The following is an 18,159-nucleotide window of genomic DNA, read 5'->3' on the forward strand; positions in this document are numbered from 1 at the left end:
GAAGGTTCCCCTTTCTCCACACCCTCGCCAACATCTGTTGTTTCCTGAGTTGTTTATTTTAGCCATTCTGACAGGTGTGAGGTGTTATCTCATCATGGTTTTGATTTGTATTTCCCTAATGATGAGGGAGCATCTTTTCATGCGTCTCTTAGCTATCTGGATGTCTTCTTTGGAAAAGTGTCTATTAATGTCTTCTGCCCATTTCTTCACTGGATCACTTATTAATGAGTTTCCTGAGTTCTGTATAGATTTCAGGTACTAACCCTTTGTCAGATATTACATTTGCAAATATCTTCTTTCATTCCATAGGTTCCCTTTAGTTTTGTTTTTTGTTTCCTTCCCTATGCAGAAGCTTTCTATCCTGATGTAGTCCCAGTGGTTCATTTCTGCTTTTGTTTCCCTTGCCTCCAGTGACATGTTTAGTAAGAAGTTGTTCCAGATGAGGTCAAAGACGTTGCTCCCTGTGTTCTCCTCTAGGATTTCAGTGGTTTCCTGTCCCACATTTAGGTCTTTCATCCATTTTCAATTTATTTTGTGTATGGTGTAAAAAGTGGTCCAGGTTCTTTTTTTTTTTTTTTTTTTTTTTTTGTATGTTATGTCCAGTTTTCCCAACACCATCTGTTGAAGAAACTGCCTTTATTCCATTGGAAATTCTTTTCTGCTTTGTCAAAGATTATTGACCATATAGTTGTGGGTCCATTTCTAGGTTTTCTATTCTGTTCCATTGATCTATGTGTCTGTTTTTCTGCCAGTACCATACTGTCTTGATGACTACAACTTTGTAATATAGCTTGGTCTGGAATTATGATGCCTCCAGCTTTCCTTTTCTTTTTCAAGATTGCTTTGGCTATTTGGGGTCTTTTGTGTTTCCATACAAATTTTAGGATTGTTTTGTTCTAGCTCTGTGAAATATACTGGTGTTATTTTGATAGGGATTGCATTAAATGTGTAGAATGCTTTTGGTTGAGTACAAACATTTTAACAGTATTTTTCCAGCCCATGAGCATGGAATGTTTTTCCATTTCTTTGTGTCCTCTTCAGTTTCTTTCATAAGTGTTCTATAGTGTTCAGACTACAGATCTTTTACCTCTTTGGTTAGGTTTATTTCCAGGTATTCTATGGGTTTTGGTTCAGTTGTCAATAGGATCAATTACGATTTCTCTTTTTGCTGTTTCATTATTGGTGTATATAATGCAGCAGATTTCTGTATGTTGATTTTGTGTCCTGAAACTTTGCTGAATTCATATATCAGTTCTAGCAATTTTTTGGTGGACTCTTATGTTTTCTTCATAGAGTATCATGTCACCTGCAAACAGTGAAAGTTTGACTTGTTCCTTGCCAGTTTGGATGCCTTTTATTTCTTTTTGTTGTCTGATTGCTGAGGCTAGTACTTCCAGTATTATGGTAAATTAACAGTGGAGAGTGAACATCTCTGTCTTGTTCCTGAATATAGAAGAAAAGCTCTCTTTTTCCCCATTGAGGATGATATTAGCTGTGGGTCTTTCACATATGGCCTTTATAATGTTGAGGTATGTTCCCTCTATCCCTACTTTGTTGGGGATTTTTACCAAGAAAGGGTACTCTACTTTGTCAAGTGCTATTTCTTCATCTATTGAGAGGATCATATTGTCCTTATCCTTTCTTTTATTAATGTGATATATAACATTGATTTGCAAATATCAAACCATGCTTGCAGCCGAGGAATAAATCCCACTTAATTGTGGTGAATAATTCTTTTAGTGTATTATTGGATTCAATTTGCTAGTATCTTGTTGAGAATTTTTGTGTCCATGTTCATCAGGGATATTAGCCTATAATTCTCCTTTTTAGTGGGGCCTTTGGTTTTAGAATCAAGGTAATGCTAGCTTCATAGAGTAAGTTTAGAAGCTTTCCTTCCATTTCTATTTTTTTGGAACAGTTTGAGAAGAATAAGCATTAACTCTTTTTCAGAGTTTGGTAGAATTCCCCCTGGGAAGCTATCTGGCCCTGGACTTTTGTTTGTTGGGAGATTTTTGTTTACTGATTTAATTTCTTTGCTGGTTATGGGTCTGTTCAAATTTTCTATTTCTTCCTATTTACATTTTGGTATTTTTTTATTAATTTTTAAAAAAAAATTTTTTTAACGTTTATTTTATTTTTGAGACAGAGAGAGACAGAGCATGAATGGGGGAGGGGCAGAGAGAGAGGGAGACACAGAATCGGAAGCAGGCTCCAGGCTCTGAGCCATCAGCCCAGAGCCCGAAGCGGGCTCGAACTCACGGAACGTGAGATCGTGACCTGAGCCGAAGTCGGATGCCCAACCGACCAAGCCACCCAGGCGCCCCTGATTTTTTTAATGTTCGTTTATTTTTGAGAGGGAGAGAGACAAACACGAATAGGGGAGGAGCAGAGAGGGAGGGAGACACAGAATCTGAAGCAGGCTCCAGGCTCTGAGCTGTCCGCACAGAGCTTGAGGCGGGGCTCAAATGTGAGATCACCACCTGAGCCGAAGTCGGACGGTTAACTGACTAAGCCACCCAGGCGCCCCAGTTTGGGTATTTTATATCTTTCTAGGAATTTATCTATTTCTTCCAGTTTGCCCAATTTGTTGACATATAATTTTTCATAACCTTCTCTTACAAGTCTTTGTATTTCTGTGGTATTGGTTGTGATCTCTCCTCTTTCATTCTTGACTTTATTTGAGTCCTTTTTTCTTGTTGATAAATCTGGCTAGGGGGTTTTCAATTTATTAATTCTTTCAAAGAACAAGCTCCTAGTTGCATTGATCTGTTTTACTGGGTTTTTTTGTTGTTGTTTCTATAGCATTTATTTTTGCTCTAATGTTTATTTCCCTTCTGCTGGCCTTAGGCTTCATTTACTGTCCCTTTTCTAGCTCCTTTAGGTGTAAGGTTAGGTTGTATATTTGAGGTGAAAAAGTCTTGTGGTAGACCTGTATTGCTGTATACTTCTCTCTTCTGAAGTAAGAGACTGTCGTGTTTTCATTTTCATTTGCTTTGATGTATTTATTTCTTCTTTAATTTCCTGATTATCCTATTCTTTAGTAGGGTGTTCTTTAACTTCCATGTATTGGTGATCTTTCCAAATTTTTTTCTTGTTGTTGATTCCAAGTTTCATGGCATTGTCTTCTGAAAGTATGTATGGTATGATCCCAGTGTTTTTGTACTTGTTGAGGCCTGACCCAGTGTGTGATCTGTTCTGGAGAATGTTCCATGTGCACTCCGAAAGAATGTGTATTCTCCTGCTTTAGGAGGAAATATTCTTAATATATCTGTTAAGTCCATCTGGTCCAGTATGTCATTCAAAGCCATTGTTTGCTTTCAATTTTCTGCTTAGATGGTCTGTCCATTACTGTAAGTGGGGTGTTAAAGTCCCCTCTGTTAATTGTGTTGTTATTGATGAGTCTCTTTATGTTGTTATTAATTGACATTTATTTGGGTGTTTCACGTTGGGGGCATAAATATTTACAGTTGTTAGATCTTCTTGTTGGATAGACTCCTTTATTATGCTATAGTGCCCTTCTTCATCTCTTGTTACAGTCTTTGGTTTAAAATCTAATTTGTCTGATTTAAGTATGGCTATTTTGGCTTTCTTTTGATGTCCATTAGCATGATAAGTGGTTCTCCATCCCCTCACTTTCAATATGCAGATGTCTTTAGGTCTAAAATGAGTCTCTTCTAGACAACATATACATGGATCTTGGGGGTTTTTTATCCGTTCTGATACCCTGTGTCTTTTGATTGGAGCATTTAGTCCATTTACGTTCAGGGTGCTTATTAATTAATAGATATGAATTTAATGTCATTGTATTACCTGTAAAGTTGGTGTTTCTGGAGATTTTCTCTGTTCCTTTCTAGTCTTTGTTGTTTTCAGTCTTTCTTTTCCACTCAATGAATCCCCTTTAATATTTCTTGAAGGGCTGGTTTAGTGGTCATGAACTTCTTTGGTTTTTGTTTGTTTGGGAAACTCTTCATCTCTCCTTCTATTTTGAATAACAGCCTTGCTGGAGTAAGTATTTTTGGCTGCATATTTTTACCATTTAGCAAGTCGAATATATCATGCCACTCCCTTCTGGCCTGCCAAGTTTCTGCGGACAGATCTGCTGCTATACTTATTTTGTCTTCCATTGTAGGTTAGGGATTTCTTTTTCCTTGCTGCTTTCAGAATTCTTTCCTTATCTCTGTATTTTGCAAATTTTACTATGATATGTCTTGCTGTTGGCTTGCTTTATTGATTGTGGTGGGAGTTCTCTGTCCCTCCTGGGTTTGGATATTTGTTTCCTTCCCCAGATTAGGGAAGTTTTCAGCTATAATTTGCTCAAATAAACCTTCTACCCTCTTTTTGTTCCCTTCTTCTAGGACTACTGTGGTATGAGTATTATTATGCTTTATGGAGTCAGTGAGTTCCCCAAGTCTACATTTGTTATCCAGTATTTTTCTTTCCCTCTTCTTTTCAGCTTCATTATTTTCTATAATCTTATCTTCTATATCACTTATTCATTCCTCTCATTCTTCCATTTTTGTGGTCATTACATCCAGTCAGTTTTACATCTCTGTTGCAGCATTTTTTATTTCAGCCTCACTAGTTTTTAGGTCTTTAATCTCTGAGGTAAGGGACTCCCCGGTGTTTTCTATGCTAGTCTCAAGCCCAGCTACTATCTGAATGATTGTTGTTTTAAATTCTGGTTCAGGCATATTACTTATATCTGTTTTGATTAGATCCCTGGCTGTGACCTCTTCTTGTTGTTTCTTTTGAAGTGAATACCTCCATCTTGGCATTATGTCTAGTCTGTGTCTTCAGGAAACACAATTGATATTTGCTTATAGATTTTGTATCCTGCAACTTGCCTGAATTTTTTTATTAGTTATAAGCAGTGGTTGTGTGTGTGTGTGTGTGTGTGTGTGTGTGTGTGTGTGTAAAATCTTTGGTAGACTATATATAAAATCATGACATCTGCAAACAGATGGTTTTACTTTTTCTCTGATTTGGATGCCTTTTATTTTTTCTTGCCTAATTACTCTTGCTAGAACATCCAGTATTCTGTTAAATAGAAGTGGCAAAAGTGAGCATCCTGTGTTCTTACTGATCTTGAGGGAAAGTTTTCAGTTTTTCACAGTCAAATATGTTGTTAACTGTGAGCTTTTCATATATAGTCTTCTTTATGTTGGGGAAGTGTTTGTCTTTTCCTAATTTGTTGAGTGTTTTTATCATGAAAGGATGTTGAATTTTGTCCATTTCTTTTTCTTCATCTATTAAGATGATCATGTGATTTTTATCTTTCATTCTGCTAATGTGGTGTATCGTATTGATTTGATTTTCATATACTGAACCATTCTTGCCTCCCAGGGTTAAGTCCCACTTGGTTATGGTGTATAACCCTTTTAATGCGCTGTTGAATTTGGATAGTGTTTTGTTGAGGATTTTGCATGTGTATTCATTGGGGATATTTTATTTTTCTTGTAATGTCTTTGTCTGATTTTGGTCAGGTTTGGGAGTATTCCCTCCTCTTTTATGTTTTGGAGAAGGATTAGCACTACATCTTCTTTAAATGTTTGGTAGATTCTCCTGTGAATTTATCTGTTCCTTAGCTTTTCTTTGTTAGAAGGTTTTTTTTTATTACTGATTCAATCACTTCATAAGTCTGTTCGGATTTTCTATTTCTTCATGGTTCAGTTTTGACAGGTTGTATGTTTCTAGGAATTTATCCATTTCTTCTAAGTTATCCAATTTGCTGGCATATTATTATTCATGGCCATTTCTTGTGATCCTTGTATTTCTGTGGTATCAGTTATAATTTCCCCTTCTTTCATACCTGATTTTGAGTCTTCTCTCTTTTTTTCTTAGTCTAGCTAAAGGTGTGTCAATTTTGTTTACTTTTTCAAAACAACTCTTAATTTTGTTAATTTTTTTCTATTCTTTATTTCATTCTGTCCTTCTTTATTATTTCCTCCCTTATGCTACCATTGAGCTTAGTTCTTCTTTGAGTAATTCCTTGAGTTACAGAGTTAGGTTGTTTATGAGATCTTTCTTCCTTTTAACTTATTTGCTGCTCTAAGCTTCCCTATTAGTCCTGTTTTTTTGCGGCATCCTGTAAGTTTGTTGCATTTTCATTTTATTAAGATTTGTTTTGTGATCTTATATTACTTCCTTAATTAAAGACCTTCTGAATCTCCTCACCACTTCCAAATTTAAATATAAATCTTTGGACCAGCATTAAGGTGCACCAACATGTGATCCATCTACTCTTGCTGCCTTTTCCTACCTAGACTCTAGCACTAATTGGACTATTTTGATTTTTTAACTATCTATATATATACTTGCTGGAATTCTTTACCATTTCAAGAAGACTCCATGAAGATTCTCTTTCATTTCCCCTGATTTGAGGTTTTTTCCTTCCATATCCCTTAACCCTCAACTTTGCATATGTTGAATAGTATTATAATTATTTGTATAGTTGTCTCGTATTTTCCTCTAGACTAACAGTTTCTTCAGGATAGGGATTCTATATTAATAATCTTTGTAGTTTTGATAGTGTCTAGCATACACTTTGTGCATAGCAGGTGCTCACTTTTTAAATGATAAATGTAATCAAAATTTTTCATCTTAAAATGTCAAGACTTAGTAGCCAAATAAAATTATACTTGCTTTATTTCTTTCTCTTAATTTTATCTGTCGCAGTCACATTGAGTAACTTGTCAGAATACATGCTTTTTATTTCAAAAATTTTCAGTGTTAGGGAAAGTTGGTTGTAGAGAAAAATCTCTCATAGTTTTTCTTTTTGTATATTTCCTTTCAAGCCTTGTACTTATATGTGGGTGTATGTACATGTATGTTTGTGTGTGTGTGAGGAATTGTGTGCAGTTCATTGTGGATTAAGCTCTTTTTAATAAATTTCAAACATGTTTTACAATATTTCTCCATTGTCTTCATAATTGTCATTTAGCACATGCATAATACACAGTACATACATGCCATATTTTAAAGAACTGCTTTTCATTTGCATGATGCCTAGGTGGTTTCTATTACTTTGCTTTACAGGTGATGTTGTGATAACATTTTTACAGTTTTTTGCTTGTGTTAAATTAGCTCCTTAAATTTCTAGGCAAAGCACTTATTAGGTTTAAGGGTTGAATGTGTTTATAACCCTGTTTCCATACCAAAGGCTGTGGCAAACCTGCCAGCTATATTTGAGCGTACTAATTCAGCACACCTTCATCAGCAGTCTCAGTATTGTCAAGAATGTGTAACAATGCTCACCTAAGTTCATCTCCCTTTCCCATATTCCCCTAGTCTTAGTGCTTGTATAGTAAATTAATTTTTTAAATATCAGGCCACAATAATTTACATAATAAATTATTAGCCCAAGGGTATTTACATAAGGGTCTTATAATGTTCTTACTCTGAGCTTTAGAGATAGATTGCAGTTAAGAAGACTAGAGCCAATCTTTTCCATTTTCCAAATGCATCTGTTAGGGGGCTCACTCTTAGAAATTAAGGGACAGACTTACTTAGGAAGTAGAAAGCCATGTTTTTAGTTTAAGTGAGAAGTACCCTCAAGAACTTAGAAATAAAAGTTACTTCTTAAGTTTTACTTCCAGAATAAAACTAAGATACAATGAATGACATTGAGTAGGCATTGGAGTCCTATGGAAAGATACGATGTTTGTTCTAATCAAAAGCTTAGAGAACAGGCGTGAAAATATCCAGAGTTGATAAGATACTAAAGAAAGCTATCATCAAAGAAATTACACTAATATAATAAAGGACAACTATAAAGGAAATGGGTTTTTTTTTTTGAAATTAGGAGCTTGTTTATAGCAAGTTAAAAATACAAAAACTACAAAAACCCTGCCCATCTTCATATTCCAATTTTTATAATGATTATCAATTAGATTATCAGAGTGTGATAAGAGTCACAACTAAACTTATTTGATCTGGGTCGAGTTTATCACCAAATTACCGCTTTATGTTTTTTTCAGGGTTTTAGCAGTGATATTATGGTGGTGTACACAGCAAAGTGTGGGTACTTTCTTAAAGGAGGAGTGATGTGTGAGGTGTTCTCCAATTCCCCATGAAGGAAGGCTGAAAGCCTGCTCATCAATTATTTGTTGATATGGGCTTTTCTTTCTCATTTGACTTAAGGAGGACAGAAACCTCAGAAGCTTCTTCTTTATCCTTCAAAGCACCAGCAGCTTTTATCTATTTGGCAGGAATGATACACTATAAAGTCTAGGGTTGTCATTTTAACACTTAGATAAAATATGAATTCATGACTGGTTTGTTCCCTAAATAGAACCTTACCACTCAAAGTATGATTGTGGATAAGCAGACTGACATCACCTGGAAACTCAGACATGCAGAATTTCAAGACTTTTTACCTCCTAGACCTACTTTGTTAGTTCATGTCCTCCAAGAAGCACACAGCAAGATGGGATTTGACATGTAAGAGATTTGGGGAGAAGACACCAGAGGACGGAAAAGGGAGGGAGTGCTGGAGAAGGTAGCAATGTAGGTCTGACCCCTGTGAAGGAAAGAGGGAAGGAAGGGCAGTGGAGTAGTCTCAGACGGCAACACAGTTTTAAGTAAGCACATTTCTGGCAAGCTGCTGAGAGTCCTCAGCCACTGTCATATGTCAGTGAAATTCTCTCACAGGAATGAGCCTGCATTACCATTTCTGCTGGCTCTAATCATTTACTGAGAGCAGCGTGTGGAAAGCTTGGCTTCAGTGCAAGTAGGATTTCAGAGCACAGCACCTGAGACTATATTTCAATTATGCTCATAGCGACAGGAGATTGGATTGGCATGTTTCCCCGGTCACCACACCTCCTGAATCAGGATCTACACTTTAACAAAGTCTCCAGGTGAATTATAAGCATGTTAAAAGTTTGAGAAGCATGATCTTAGAATAATAATGTGGTTCTTTGAGGATCTTAGCCAGAGTCAATAAAATTGTTCACAATCAGCATAGGATCTCCTCAAAAATTCAGCTCTCTTGGGATGGTATTTTTCACAGTTCATTTAAACAGAGTTGCTGTTCAAAGTGAGAACTAGAGCAGATAATTTGTTGTTGTTAATTTGTAACAAATGTGTGAAGCAGATATGGGGCCAGAATTTTCAAGATGCTTTGTCTCTTTGCTGAAAGGAGCTAGATAGAGTTTATTTCCTTTTGTCTTTTCGAGTTCAAGGTCACTGTAGCAAAAAAAAAAAACTATATTTCTGTATTTATTTTTTTACCACATGGTAAGGTATAACTATGATTCTTATGATGACAGCTAGAAATAAACAACCTGTTAGACAAATCATACTAAGTTGTTTATGCTGACACAGTGCTTAGAGTTTGAGAGGCTCTCTTTAGGACAGAATACGCTATCAAGTAAGCTTTGCCACCAGGCCCTATTCCTGATTTACAGACTTGCTGTGAGTTCAAAATACCCATACTCTAATGTATGATCAGGATGTCCACAATCCCTTTGGAATCATTCCTTGAACCATTGATCCCCAGACTTGAGTTTAGGAATTACTGCTCGGTAAAAGTTATATTTCGTCAGTCTAACAATAAGGCCTTGAAATCATTACTTTTTTTTTTTTTCAACGTTTATTTATTTTTTTTTGGGACAGAGAGACAGAGCATGAACGGGGGAGGGGCAGAGAGACAGGGAGACACAGAATCGGAAACAGGCTCCAGGCTCTGAGCCATCAGCCCAGAGCCTGACGCAGGGCTCGAACTCACAGACCACGAGATCATGACCTGGCTGAAGTCGGACGCTTAACCGACTGCACCACCCAGGCGCCCCAAAATCATTACTTTTTAAAAAGCAGTCCAGATTTGGAAACCATTGCTCTAAAGTAAAATATATACTTGAGTTCAGGCCTTTGCTATAGAAACATCCTCTGCCAGAGTGGTATAACTTACTCTGCGTTCCAAATGCAACTTGTCTCTGTTTACTGGTGAGCATGGGTGAAAAATAAAAAGGAAGTTAAAAATCCCTAAATAAACCTCACATACTTTTATTACACTCAGTAATACTTGTTATTAGAATTTAGTATAATTTTTACATCATTATTTATTACCAGTGGGCTCATTATACCAAGGCCCACAGTACTAAAGATTTGGCTATAATTATTCTGGACTGCTCTCAGTCTGAGGCAGAAGAAGTTCCCCTAAATACAGACAGCCACAGGTGTTCCCTGAAATAGAACTTACCTGAAAGCTGAGTCAAAGGTATAACTCTAGTTTTAGGTATCTCTGGTCTTATTCATTTTTTCAAGCACATATCAAATACCATGTACGTTTCAGGGACTATAGTGTACATCAGAGATATGAAAACAAGATTTAGTCCTTGACCTGAGGTGTTACCATACTACCCGAGGGGCACAGATATACATGTAAATAATTAATTGCAATAGGGATACTTGCTATTGTTGGACATGGAGAGATGGAGTGAGTCAAACCCTCAAGAGGACTGGGGGAGGAGGGTTGCTGGCAAACAAAAAAAATAACGTAAATGCATCACATGAGACTCCAGTCACTCCTGCCCTTGTCCAAAATCCATGTCAGGAATGTTTAACTTTGGAGCAGATTACCTGAGCTCTTCTAAAGCTTTACTCATTATCTGTCCTTCTCACAGAACAAAAAAGTGCCTCTACACATGCATTCCTAAAGTGTTGATTGGTGCCCGTCATTCATACAGCCTCCCCTGCCGGAATCTTAAAAGGCATCCCAGGCTTCTTCACTCCCTCTGGCCAACCAGTAATCAAGAACTGTCGCTGCAATCTCTGCATCCTCCCCTCTCTCCATTCCCTCCAAGCACTGCTAACATGGCTGCCTCCAACCTGGACACTGCAGTAGTCTCCCAACTGCCAGTCTCCCCATCTGGAGACTTACGTCTCACAACCCATTCTCCCCATATCAGTGTAAACATAGGAGTGGCTCTACTTCCTACAGGAAAATGTCCAACTTCCTCAGTGTTACGTGTAGGGTTAGAGTGCTCATGCTTAAGCCAGACCGCTTGGATTCAAATCCCCGCTCCACCATTTACTAGCTGTCTGGGGAAAGTCACTTAGTCTCTAAGTGCCTCAGTTTTTTCAACTATAAAATAGGAAAAGAAATGGAAGCTCTGTCATAGGGTTATTGTGAAGGTTAATTGCGTTAATAATGTACATGTAAAGGGCTTAACAGTGCCTGGCACAGAATTAACCCACAGTGGCGGTGGCAGTCATGATGCAATAACACAGTGTGCATGCCAGGTAATTAAAGATGACCAGGACTCATCTTGCCTTCCAGCGATTAACAGTCTGAAGTGGGGAAAGAAAGACATAGGTAAACAAACTATTTCTTTTGATCACTGCTGTCGTAAATTTGAACATGATGCTAAATGATTAAGGAGTCAGAACACTAATATCTTGTCCAAAAATGTTCTATTAAAATTTTTATTCTCTGAATTACATAGTAACTCGAGTTCCCAAATATGACTTAGTATCTCCTAAACCACAGGTTCCTCATACATGAAATTTGCATACTTACGATTTTGTTCCTGTATGCCTTTACAGTAACCACACGCTGTTTGGTTCTACCGTGTATGAACATTTAGTTTCATTCTCTTAGAAATAATTTGAAGAAAGAGAAACTGGGCCTTGAACATACAAAAGGGAGGAGGAATGAACCACGGAAGAAGATTAGAGAGTTTGTAGTGAAACATTAGAAAAGAATACAGTGACAGAGATAAACTGTACCCAGTGGTTTTTGGAGGATGTGGGCTACTGAGATTTGTGTAAGAGTTGCTGGTGGAACTAGTATCAGGGACACGGCAGGACACTGGCAGAATGCATAGATTCAGTGTGACTTATAAATACGTACCAATTCAAAAAGGCACTGAATATACACATTACAGAAAAACACAGATTTGGGGAAAATGCCTTTTGGAACTAGAGGCAGAATAATGTCGTGTTTTATTTTATTTTTTTTTTTCAACGTTTATTTATTTTTGGGACAGAGAGAGACAGAGCATGAACGGGGGAGGGGCAGAGAGAGAGGGAGACACAGAATCGGAAACAGGCTCCAGGCTCTGAGCCATCAGCCCAGAGCCCGACGCGGGGCTCGAACTCACGGACCGCGAGATCGTGACCTGGCTGAAGTCGGACGCTTAACCGACTGCGCCACCCAGGCACCCCAATAATGTCGTGTTTTAATTTAGGCTTAACTTGCTGTGTGTTTAGGCCACTTGATTTAACTTTTCTAAGTCCGAGTAGTCTGATCTGGAAAATGAGGGTTATAATAGTACCAACTGAATAAGGTAGTGAGAATTAATTGAGAAAATGCCCTGAAGCCCTTTACTAGGGTAGTTTACAAATATCAGATACCTAGTAATGTTAGCTCTTGCTATTGGTGATGATTAATACATTGTTTTCTGCAATCAGGCAAAATGAATTTACACATATCATTCAAATTCGGGGAGACGGGTATAAGACAGTACCTGTTATTTTCTAGATGGTATGTAATGTTTACTAATGGTACCTCTATTTAGAATATATGCTGTCTTTTGTTGTCCTGTTCTAGTGGATGTAAAATACAGAGTTTCATTTGTTTATTACCTATTTCTCTTTCCCTGTCTTATTTTTAGCATGAGAGTTAAGTTCCTACAGAATTTAACCTACAACTGAAGGATATAACCTACAACTGAAGAACTGTAGAAGTTCAGAACTCCTTGCTTCCATTATGTAATTTAATAAATACAATTGTTGGTAACATCACTTTTGTTAATAGTGCTTCTAAAGTGCTTATACGTTTTTAAATATTCTCTCCATTGTCATGTATACCCTATTTCCACCTTTTCTGGTATTAAATAATTTTATGGAACTAACATAAAAATTTAATTTAGCATACTTTAATATTAGCAGAGTATTGTGAGTGATGTATTAGAGGACATGTCCGTTGGGACACCTTCCCACTCCAGCTCAGTTGACTCTTCTGTCCCCATGCTCCCATAGACCCTATACATTTTCCGTCTCTCTCTCTTTATACTTTAAACTTATTTGTACCGTCTAACAAATTGCAATCACTTAAGCCTTGATGATAAGAATCATGTCATGCAACGTTAAGCAGAAAAGACCAGCACTCAGTACTCAGCTGATTTTCATTGAGTGAATGAAGGCTTGTCCAGTTCTCAGACCATGGTCAGCAGTGCAACATTAACTGATTCAGTGAATTATGCAATTAAGAAGGCCGTTAGAAACAAGTTAAAGTAAGATAAAAACAAGAAATAAAATTAATAGTAAGCTAATTCCAAAGGCTTTTCTGTGGTATAACTGTCTTTCTTTATGAAGGTTTCCTGCCCTTCCTCAGATGCTAAATGTCTTATGCTAGTTGCCCAGTCACTAACTACTCAAATGCCAGCTAAAGGTGACCGATCCAGTCTTTCCCCCTGGAGCATTGAAGAGGGCTCCTGACACACCTGGCAGTGGTTTGAGGCATGAGTTCAGAGCTATAGACCTTACACAGCTCAACTCTCAAAGATACCATAGGTGATGTTAGGAAAATGAATAATATACACAGAAAAAAATGTTCAACGTGTATGTCTAGTAAATGATCATTCATCTCTTTGTTCATAAGAACTTGAATTAAGATACATAATTGTGTAACAGGCGAATGGTAGACATAAATCAACATCAAAAATTACCACCTGGGCCACCCAGCACATGCTATGTCAACCCAATGTGAGAGCTGTCTTCTTTGCACGTGACAGATAATCAAACAGGAAAGAGTTTGTAGGTGCAACAGGAAGCAGCTTAAAAGACTGTCCTGGTATCATCTGGAGCCTCAGAATATACCATTTACTTCCCATAGTGTGATGACTATCAGCCATAGGTCACAATTGGGCCATAGAACCTTAACCCAGCATGTTGCAGCCTTCCCCTTGCAAGTACCCCCGGAATTGCTGCCGCTGGCCAGTGTCCAAGAATGCCTGAACAGCTGCTCTGACAAATGGGTTTCCCCCATTCAAGCCGGCAAATGGGGAGTTGGAGCTGCTTTGCACAACTCCCTGCCTCTAGGTTGCAGAATCTACTTAAAATGATAATAAAATATCTTGTTCTCTGGCACTGTGGCACTGTGGATTTTTCCTTTTAATGCAGGAGGTAAGAAATCATCCTTCTAAAGAGCTGATTGCAGCTTTTTCTTTTTTTTCTTTTCTTTTCTTTTCTTTTTTTTTTTTCTTTTTCCTTGCTTTTGCTTTTTCTCTCTCCCAGACAGTAAGGATTGTATCCTGGAGCCGCTTTCCCTGCCAGAAAGTCCAGGTGGCACCACCACTTTAGAAGGTTCTCCATCTGTGCCTTGTATTTTCTGTGAAGAACATTTTCCTATGGATGAACAAGACAAACTTCTGAAGCACATGATTATTGAACATAAGATGGTCATAGCTGATGTCAAGTTGGTTGCTGATTTCCAAAGGTAAGTCTTGGTTTTGGCCATAAGAGAATTAAATTCAGTATTCCATAAAGGAAAGACATAACTTATATATAAGCTTATATATAAAATTATCCTTGTGCAAATGTGAAAATTCATATTATTTTTCAAGCATTGTTGGGAACAGGGATCCTTGGTTGGAGCCTGCGAAGCCAAAAGGATATTGTCCAAAGAATTCTCAGCTTAAGTGCTGTGATGAGCATTTTTCTGGTTTTCTGACAAAAACCAGGAAAAAAGTAGGGGTGGGGGGAGGTCACTCAATAAACCAAAGGCTTGACATCAGTCAACTGAGGTACTGAGGGGAAGAGGATGAGGAGGATGAAGAACAGAAAGAGATAAGTGGTTCGGGAACTGCCAACATTGGGCATGCGTGAAATGTAGGAACCTCACCTATACAGCTTGGACCCAAAGTGAGCTAAACTCTAATCTATGAGCACCTGACTTAGAATATCCATACCAACAGACAAGTAATATAAGCATTTTTTTTTCCAGTTCCTAGTTCTTAGAAGAGAAATGCCTTTTCTTAAGCAAATGGAGTGAAGTAGTTTTGTTTATGCTGTTATTAGTTGACACTTGGAGTTGACATTTGGAAGTGTTTTCCATGTACATGCTATCATGATAGTTAACTGGTTTTGTACAATTACTAAAAGCATACATTTTGGTATAGCTGGCCAGGAACCATTTTTAGATATTCTGCCCTGATTTCTCTACAAAACACTGTAGTAACCCAGATGTTGTAACATCTCTGCATCTGAACTCTATATCTGCCAGACCACATCATTCCTAGCAAGCTGTTTCTATCTTATGATGGGTCTTGCAAAGCAGCAGCCTATATTACTGAGAGTGGACTATGAAACCAAGCAGGCCTAGAGTTGAACACAGACTTAGGTGACTTCCTAACCATGTGATGTCCAGCAAACTACTTAACTACTCTAAGCATCAGTTTCCTCATCAGTAAAAGGGGAAAATGCTGACTCACATAAGATTGTTGAGTGTTACACAAAACAGGTGCTTCATATAGCACCAACTAGTACCTGAGACATCTTTTATATCCAATAGATGGTAGCCAAAAATTTTATTCTATTTTTATTACAAAAGATATATTTGAAATGTTAGTTTTCTGCAACTATAGCTTGAGTTTTCAATAGGCATTTATGCTGTTCTGAAACTCTAATTATCATTTGCGAAATAAAACTTTTGAGAAAATTTAATTTAGAATCCTTAACACTTCTAAACTTTGAGAATAAGTTTGTTTTCCAGTTGGAATAGCCAGAAGGCCCACAGGGGTGTTGTTCTCTAACCTTTCATGTTCCTCTCAATTGCCTGGCACCAATACAGAATGTCTGTCGAGTACCTTCTGCATTATTATGGCCACTCAGCATTGCAATTTTTGAATAGATTTTGGTGTTACCTGGTTGGGAAGCAGAGATAGAACAGAATAGCAAAGGGGAATTATGTGCATGATATATGCCACCAGATGGTTGAATAAACTAATTATTACACGATTTCAGAGGAAGAACTTCATTCTTCTCATTCTCATTCATTAATCTTTATTTTCAGTTAAAATATTTGTGCTTTTGTGTGTGTGTGTGTGTGTGTGTGTGTGTGTGTGTGTGTGTGTGTGTCCTGGGAGTATTCTTGGAGCTTCCTTATATATATGATATCTAGTTGTATGTAGTCAGATCTGTTGATTTTGTTTTAGATACTGTTTGGGCTAGAAATTTTCAAATTCTTATCAAGCAACCATTGTCAAGACTATCAAATGAAATACTCTCTTTTTGTGTTTATTTATTTGAGAGAGAGGGAGAAAGCGCTTGAGCATGCCTGAGTGCAGAGTAGGGACAGAGAGAATCCCAAGCTGACAGCAGCTCCGGGCTGACCCAGTGTGGGGGTGCTTAGTGAGCCAAAATCTTGAGTTGGACTCTTAACCAACTGAGCCAACCAGGTGCCCTGAGATAATCTTTAAGTCTTGAACCACTCAGCTTCTCTTTGATGTCATCTGTTCTTTTACTCTGCTTTATCATGTAAATGCAAATTCTCCCCCAGGAATTAGAGAAAAATATGGTGATCTACCAGTGATAATTGAGAAACATTAAGGTTTTCTTTCTCCTAAAATCTGTGAGGAATATCTAAATCAGAGTTTGTATTTTCCCTTTGTTCTTATGTATGATAGCTAAGTAGCTATATTTGTACTAATCTCTCTTTTGTATCATTGATACTAATCTCATCAGTGTGTGGACAGGAAAATTAAATTATTTACTAGGTCTCAGACTTAGAAGTCAATAGTTAAATGTTGGAATCGGTCGCCCTCTAAATGCAGTTATGCAATAAAATAGGTGCTTTAATTAAAAAGCAAAAGATACAGGTGCGCCTGGGTGGCTCCGTCAGTTAAGTGTCCAATTTTTGCTCTCGGCTCAGTTCATGATCTCACAGTTCGTGGGTTCATGCCCCACATTGGGCTCTATGCTGACACCATGGAGACTGCTTGGCATTCTCTGTCTCCCTTTCTCTCTGCCCCTCCCCCGCCCCCGTCTCTTTGTCTCTCTCTCTCTCAAAATAAATAAACTTTAAAAAAATAGAAAAAGAAAAAATACATAGCTGATATATATAAGTGCTTTCTAAATAAAGTGTGTGGTTAACATGTACTTTAAATTTGGAAACCTAAATTTTCCTTGTCAGCCGTCCTCCTAATAAGTTTCACTCTTGTGGTTAGTTCAAATTGACTAAGAATGTATGTAAATAAACTCTGTTACTTTTAAATATTTTTTAATATATCCAGTCTCCTTTAGATAATACCCTGCTACTATTTAGGGAAACTAAAAATTCCTCTCCAAAACAATGTAAACATTGACTATTTGTGATAAGAGTTAAGTTGGAATCTTCTTAACATAGGACTTTTTCCTAACTTGAGAAAAGTCACTGGTGTGTGTGCGTGTGTGTATTTACATATATATGTATATGTATTTATGTATATGTGTGTATATATGTATATACACATATATAACTTCCCAGGAATTGTTTCTTCTGAGTACAATGAATAATAAAGATGATAAATAATAGATGAGACAGACTTATTTTGTGCTTTACAAGAAAGAAGCTATAAATTTTAATGTTAAATATATTTAACATCTTCTTGATCAGAAAAAAGTTAACAGTAAAACTTTCTCAGAGTAAAACAAAAGTAAAAATCTCCTTTGTGGGGCCCTTGCATGGCTCAGTCAGTTAAGCATCTGACTTTGGCTCAGGTCATGGTCTCACGGTTCTTGGGTTCAAGACCCACATTGGACTCTGTGCTGACAGCTCGGAGGCTGGAGCCTGCTTTGGATTCTGTGTCTCCCTCCCCTCCCCACCCCCCCCCCCACCGCTTGTACTCTCTCTCTCTCTCTCTCTCAAAAATAAATAAATGTTAAAACAAAAAGTCTTTCCTTTGAGCCATCTACCATAGTTATTTATACTGAGCTATTTGCTAGCTTTATTCAGTAAATAAAATTTTCCTAGAAGATAAATGCTAACTCCTTAATTCTTGCCCCTTTCTATATTAAATTCCACTAATTCAGTGCTATTTAATTAACAACCATATCTCAAATCTTTATGCCTGTCAGTAAGCACACCAGTTACAGTGAGAGGCTGGGCAAGCAAGATTACTAGGATTTTTTCATGAGATAGTTCAGTGAAACATGATTGAAATTCTTTTAAAAGAA

The 18,159-nt window shown here is 37.4% G+C and overlaps 1 protein-coding gene across 3 annotated transcripts in view; it reads left to right on the forward strand.

The window, feature by feature from the left end:
* The window catches only part of ZNF277 (zinc finger protein 277), a 118,280-nt gene that overhangs the window by 57,037 nt on the left and 43,084 nt on the right, over positions 1–18,159 (forward strand). For 2 of the 3 annotated variants that reach the window (XM_047849252.1, XM_047849254.1), the window contains one exon: positions 14,242–14,443. In XM_047849252.1, coding sequence (XP_047705208.1) covers positions 14,242–14,443 — 202 coding nt within the window. The remainder of the gene's footprint in view (positions 1–14,241; positions 14,444–18,159) is intronic. The other variant, XM_047849253.1, reaches the window with a different exon arrangement.

The sequence above is a fragment of the Prionailurus viverrinus genome, chromosome A2 (genome assembly GCF_022837055.1).
Source record: "Prionailurus viverrinus isolate Anna chromosome A2, UM_Priviv_1.0, whole genome shotgun sequence".
In the NCBI taxonomy this organism is placed as follows: domain Eukaryota; kingdom Metazoa; phylum Chordata; class Mammalia; order Carnivora; family Felidae; genus Prionailurus; species Prionailurus viverrinus.